General features: G+C 43.1%; 1 protein-coding gene across 1 annotated transcript; it reads right to left on the bottom strand.

Moving 5' to 3' along the window:
• Positions 1 to 2,097: 2,097 nt before the first annotated feature.
• LOC112604507 (gastrokine-3-like) lies at positions 2,098 to 6,737 on the bottom strand. Its single transcript, XM_025353526.1, is given in 5 exon segments — positions 2,098 to 2,292; positions 3,301 to 3,408; positions 5,099 to 5,233; positions 5,415 to 5,468; positions 6,726 to 6,737. Coding segments are annotated over 5 exon segments (504 nt in total).
• Between the last annotated feature and the right edge of the window lie 225 nt (positions 6,738 to 6,962).

The following is a 6,962-nucleotide window of genomic DNA, read 5'->3' as shown; positions in this document are numbered from 1 at the left end:
AAGAACATCTTTATTTCTGCCTTCATTTTGTTATGTACCCAGTAGTCATTCAGGAGCAGGTTGTTCAGTTTCCATGTAGTTGTGCAGTTTTGAGTGGGTTTCTTAATCCTGAGTTGTAATTTGATTGCATTGTGGTCTGAGAGACAGTTTGTTCTAATTTCTGTTCTTTTACATTTGCTGAGGAGTGCTTTACTTCCAACTATGTGGTTAATTTTGGAATAAGTGTGATGTGGTGCTGAGAAGAATGTATATTCTGTTGATTTGGGGTGGAGAGTTCTGTAGATGTCTATTAGGTCTGCTTAGTGCAGAGCTGAGTTCAAGTTCTGGATATCCTTGTTAACCTGCTGTCTCATTGATCTGTCTAATATTGACAGTGGGGTGTTAAAGTCTCCCATTATTATTGTGTGGGAGTCTAAGTCTCTTTTTAGGTCTCTCAGGACTTGCTTTATGAATCTGGGTGCTCCTGTATTGGGTGCATATATATTTAGGATAGTTAGCTCTTCTTGTTGAATTGATCCCTTTACCATTATGTAATGGCTTTCTTTGTCCCTTTTGATCTTTGTTGGTTTAAAGTCTGTTTTATCAGAGACTAGGATTGCAACGCCTGCTTTTTTTTTTTTTTTTCTTTTCTTTCCATTTGCTTGGTAGATCTTCCTCTATCCTTTTCTTTTGAGCCTACGTGTGTCTCTGCACATGAGATGGGTCTCCTGAATACAGCACACTGATAGGTCTTGACTCTTTATCCAATTTGCTAGTCTGTGTCTTTTAATTGGGGGCATTTAGGTCATTTACATTTAAGGTTAATATTGTTATGTATGAATTTGATCCTGTCATTATGATGTTAGCTGGTTATTTTGTCCATTAGTTGATGCAGTTTCTTCCTAGCATCAATGGTCTTTACAGCTTGGCATGTTTTTGCAGTGACTGGTACTGGTTGTTCCTTTCCATGTTTAGTGCTTCCTTCAGGATCTCTTGTAAGGTAGGCCTGGTGGTGACACAATCTCTCAGCATTTGCTTGTCTGTAAATGATTTTATTTCTCCTTCACTTACAAAGCTTAGTTTGGCTGGATATGAAATTCTGAGTTGAAAATTCTTTTCTTTAAGAATGTTGAATATTGGCCCCCACTTTCTTCTGACTTGTAGAGTTTCTGCCAAGAAATCCACTGTTAGTCTGATGGGCTTGCCTTTGTGGGTAACATGACCTTTCTCTCCGGCTGCCCTTAGCACTTTTTCCTTCATTTCAACATTCGCGAATCTGACAATTATATGTCTCGGGGTTGCTCTTCTTGAGGAGTATATTTGTGGTGTTCTCTGTATTTCCTAAATTTGAATGTTGGCCTGCCTTGCTAGGATGGGGAAGTTCTCCTGGATAATATCCTGAAGAGTGTTTTCCAGCTCGGTTCCATTCTCCCCATCACTTTCAGGTACACCATTCAAGGGGTAGGCAAAGGAGAAAGGATGATCCTTGATCATCCTTCTGAACCCCAGCCCCTTAAGTTCTCCCTGTTTTCCTGCTGGATCTTCCTGTTATGAAGAAACGTTGTTCATTGGGTTAACTTATATTAAGATGTAAGTGACTGGCAGCAGCCTAATGGGAAGTTGTTATTGACTATCTGGACTAGAAAGCGGCTCTTCAAGTCTTACCTAGTAGTTTTCCCAACTGGTTACCACTGCTCCCCCACCACATCCCTAGCAGGAGTGCCAGCCACTGAGATGTTCCTTTTCCAGAGTGATCTATAACTATTAGAGTTTTGCCTTCCAACCTCTGGGCAGCTTGCAGAAGAGGAAACTGGAGATCCTAAAGCAATGAGACTCTAATGATGGGATGCTGGACACTGTGTTGCTTGGGCAGGGGGCGATGAGGCTTTGGGTCAAGCGAGGATATCTACCCACTGTCAAATCCCACTGATGAGATGACTGAACTTAACCTCCCGATAAAGCTAAGTTAGCTCCCCATTCTCAACAAGCCCCGCTGTCAGGAAATCATCTCTGCAACCAGAGGCGAATACATCCTAGGGCCCATTGTTTTTATATCCAGTAACAAATAAATAGAACAAACCCAACAACTGTAATTAGAATTTGTCAATGACCTAAAAGTCATACTGTGCCTTTTGACTCACCCATGGTCTTGGCCTTGGTTGCTAACATACCTTCTTTTTGCTGCCGGGCAAAGTAGGTGGGGTCATCTCTGCACATGTCCTTAATGGGCATTCCATACCGTGCTAAGTTCTAGACCCGACTGGGTAAAACAGTGTGGGTCAGGCCGCGAGTAGATGGGTAATGCTTAAAAGCCTGGAAGGGGTGACACATCAAAATGATGAGACAACATTTGCGGGTGGCACAGCAGACAGGACAAAAAGGATCTGAGACCCTGGCCCATGAGTAAGTGGAGGCAGTGCATGGGGTGATAAAATTGACCAGAATAGCTCTGAACCTTGAAGTCTCTAATAGCAATATCCTCTCTGGCCACAAGGTGATGACATTACTCCAGAAAAATCTGCCCGTGCATTCAGGTGACTTTTCCTGTCCATTCCTTTCACCCTTTTAAACTTAATAATTCATTCGCTCTTTAATGCTTTCTCATCTCTAATGAAAATATAGAATGCTTTAATTTTTTTGTTACATTATATTATGTTTTTGCTTGTTAAACCAGATGGGATACTTTCAGCTTTTCTCTTAAAAAATTGATAAGTTGCCTTATTTTTATGTGACCTGAAGTGTATCGTTTTTTATCCCCCGGAGAGTCAGCACCTCCTGCCATGGATATTAGTGTCCGCCAAGTGTGCTGTGCAGGCTGCTTAAGCAAATGACAGCAGATTTCAATGACTTGCCCAGGACTACCTGCTGGTTTTTAACTTACTGGACTACTTTTGTCATTTAAGAAGCCGAGGGGAAGAGAGCTTCAGCAGTCCTGGGCTTATTTTCAACTGAAGAGAATATGTGTGGATATGTTTAGGGGGTTGGCAGAAGAGAAAGAAGGTAGGAGAATATGAATATTCTATCAATTCACTCTGGTATTTGTATTCAACAATTTATATTCACTAACATGTAGCTCAAACCCTTCTGGAATTCATCAAAATGAGATCACCGCATAGAACTGTTATTTGATTAAATTATGACTTGACTTGAATGAGCCATCAACTGCACCTGGAGTCCTTGGTATGATGGTAGAATTTCATGGGCCTTAAGAACAAGCTTGACCCAAGTATCTCTGTGTACACAGCCTTGTCCTAGGAGGTTGGATGCAGAGTTGGAAAACACCAAACTAAAAGGGAACCACAGTGAACCGGCCTCACTTACGTGCTTGTCCAGGGCCTTGCTAATGTCATCCAAACTTGGGAAGACTACTTGGTCCATCTTGGCCAGAACACAGGCTATCTTGTTAAATAGGTTAGCCGCCAACAGGGCCTTAAAGCAGCACAGCAGAAACACGTCATTCCTGCAGTCACAATATTAATGGACATCCACTCTCTATCAGTGTGGCACGACTGCTCTTCTGACTGTGATGTACAGCACCCAGCAGAGTGCCACTCTGGGCACCAGAAAAACGCCAGCATCAGGACTGCTGACACGTGCAGAGCCCTGCTACTCCTGGGGCTTTTGGCACTGTCCTGTGATGTGGGTGAGGAAAGGAATCTCTCAGGGCAGTCTGCACACAATGAATGGACAGGTGGGATGGGAGGGATAGGGAGTTAGATCTAATAATAAGGCTGACTTGCAGGTCCTGTTCTGCCACTTAGCAACCATCATGGTCCTCAGTGGGCTCCACAATCCTCTGTTTTTTCATCTGAAAGCAGAAATAATGATAGCCCCTCTCCCACAGGGGTGCTGTGAAAGATGACAGGAGAAACTAACTGCTTGTGAGAGCTGGTGAGGGCACTGTGAAAATTACGGAGTGCTCTCTGAACGTACGAGGTTGTCAGGAACCTTGGGCCAGGCCCTCTAGACTCAGATTCTAGCCCTGGGTCTGCCACTGACTCCATGAGTCCCTGGGCCTTTCATCTGGCCTCTCACAGCCTGGAGTAGAGCAGTGGTTCTCCAGCTGCGTCTGACTGAGGCTAAGGTTCGCCTGCCGGAGTAGTTCTGGCTTCTTCTCCAGCCAGAGTAGTTCTGGCTTCTTCTGTTCCATGTCACAGACTACCATGGAATATTTTTGTTTGAAGAAAAGTCTCCATGGCATAGAGCAGAGTTAAAAATCACTTGCCTGTGTAGACTGTGTGCCCTCTAGCGGAATTCGGGGGACATTACCTTGAGGAAATCAGGAGTGGGTTAGGTGACTAGTGAGGAAAGTGGTCAGGGAAGGGAGCAGAGCAGATACAGGCTGGAGCAGAGAGAAAGCCTGTGCCTGAGGTGCCCCTCCTGAGATGTCCAGAGTGATGGAGGGGATGTCATGGATGTGACTGGGGGTGGGGTCAGATGGGAGAGGGCGGGGCCAGATGGGACAGGGCCTTGCCGGACAGAACAAGGAGTGTGTGCTTCTACTTCAGTTAACTCTTCAGAATCCTGCCAGGTAGAAATGGTACCTATTGGTGCTGATTTGCAGAATGGGGAAACTGAGACACACAAAGGCTGAGTGATGTCCCTGGGGTTATAGTGCTTTTCTTTCAGAGAGCCAGGCCAAGCACACAGGTGGAGCCTTCTCAATATTGTGTCTTTTTGCTAGGTCTTACCATCGAAAGTGATGGGCAAGTTGCAGTCAGATTTCTAAAAATGAAAATATATCATTCTTTTTCTTAGGAAATTAGCATTAAAATCAGGAGTCAAGACAAAATAACTTCTACAGCACATACCAGTTACAAGACACGGAGGCTTCTGAGATCAGAGACCTTCAGTGGCCGATTGCAGTCAACACCTCACAGGAACATAGGGGATATAGGATCCCTATAGACCAGCTGGAATTCCCCCTATATTTTTTGGCTCAAAAAGAAGTCACTGCAACTGCAGAAAAGCTGTTCCCTTACCTAATAATGTGCATGTCCATCAAGGACCTAAACCTAGAGAAGGCAAATGTCCTCTTTTCTCTGGAAAAGCACAAGGCTACATTTTGGACCAGACATGGCTTTCTTTCACATTGTAATGAATGAGTTTCTCATCTTACATTCTTGTAGTCTAGGATTCCATCCCACTCACTGAAAACATTGTTGTCTCGGATGCTGACCATACCTTGAAAGGCACTGATATGGATAATTTGAGTCCCAACAGATCCATTAAGAGGATGGTTGTCACTGATGTTCTGGAGAAAACCAAGCAACAATGAGAAAAGTTGAAAGTTCAGAGTTCCTACTTGGCCCATGCCTTGCAGGTTTTAGAGGTACCCACAGGAAATTTGAGAAGGTTGCCCTTAATTATCACTTTTTTAAATGCTTCTGCTAAAGGAGGTCTAGACAGGTTGAACTCTCTCCATCCTTACTCACTATCATGGCCAGGGATGGGGCTAGGAAGAAGACCACAAGGATAGAAGATGCAAACTGAAATGGAAACAAATATCAAGGCATTTTTGCCTTAGCTTCGGGTGAACTCCGAGTCCAGAGCCCCAAGCCCTGCTGGGGCTGGAGCCTTCTTTAAATGATCTCTAACTCCCATCATCTTTCATGGCGTGGGGGACCCAGTGTATCAGGAGACTGTCACTCAGTATGGTTGATATGCTGGCTACTCAGGAGACAAAGCTTTATATAGTTCAGTCAGGGATACCTTTTGCTTCACTCTACATGTATTGCTAATCACTGGGCTAAATATTAGGCAGCCTGCCCAGCCACTTGATGTGCACCTGGGGAAGGACCATCTCAGGCCAAATCGTAAAATAAGTGATGAGACCTCAGTTTCTCAGTCTTCTTTTTCTGCACCTTCCCCTCTCTTTCCAAGCATTTGAGACTCCCTCTCTGCCCTCTCTGGAAACTGATATCTTCCTGATTTCCTTTCCTCTAGATTCTCCACTTTGCCTGAGAATAAAAGACCATGAACCACTTATTTGCACTTTATTTTGAAATAGATTATGCTAATTAAATGTGACTAATTATTGGAATATTTGCAGTTAATAATTTCTTCTCAGTGTGGCCTACCCTGCTTGTTGAGGGAATTTTAATCATCAGAGAGTAAGTCAGAGAGAATTGGTGGGAGCAGAAACAGGACAAGGTGAGAAAGTGCACAATGAATGTTTCCCTACGTTCCATCCTCAGCCTCATCTGGTCTACTGAAGGCTCAGGAACTCCCCTTCTCCCCCACCCCACAATATCCCACACAACATCCCACATGTAACGAAAGCAAACAAAGGCGAGATACATATACAAAAGAAAAGAAAACAGCTCATCTATGAATAATCATCATGATACTGCAAGGCTAATAGAGGAAATATATGAGCTGCAAATAGCAACACTATGTTATGAAACTATTAGGGTTGGTATATATTAAATATGTCTGAAACTTTCCTTCACTGGAAATTTGTAAATAAGACAAGTCTAGGAAGAGAGGACCCTAAAATATTAATATCTACGTAACCCCCAAGGATTCTGGACCTTTAAGATCTTAGTTATTACCTCCTTTGGGAGAGACTCTTTGTTCAGACGTTCCAAAACAGAGAGGCTATGTTTTTTCGAATTAATATTTGAAAATTCTAAATTCTACTTGAGTTTAATTTGAAGAGTCCGTGGGGAAAAAAGAACTTCTCCATGGCTATTTTGGTTCTGAGAACATAATCACCTACATTTGAAATTAGAAAATATACTTACAAGGTGTTTCATGGTGTCTCATGCCCCACACAACAGCATGCATAGGAGAATTTTCCATGTCCCACTTATTTTCTAAATCTGGTTTATATAGTCCTATGCCTTTCAATTATTGCCATGATAAGGGGTTCTGGGTAGTTTCCTGTGATCTGGATACCATTTAGGGAGGAAAAAAGGCAAGTTTATGTAATCACAGTTATTGCTTTTCTTTAACTACATCTGAGTATTTCTCTTTACCCT

Source organism: Theropithecus gelada, chromosome 13, assembly GCF_003255815.1.
Source record: "Theropithecus gelada isolate Dixy chromosome 13, Tgel_1.0, whole genome shotgun sequence".
NCBI lineage: Eukaryota > Metazoa > Chordata > Mammalia > Primates > Cercopithecidae > Theropithecus > Theropithecus gelada.
The sequence above is the reverse complement of the archived record's forward strand: the minus strand, read 5'-3'. Positions and strand labels throughout refer to the sequence as shown.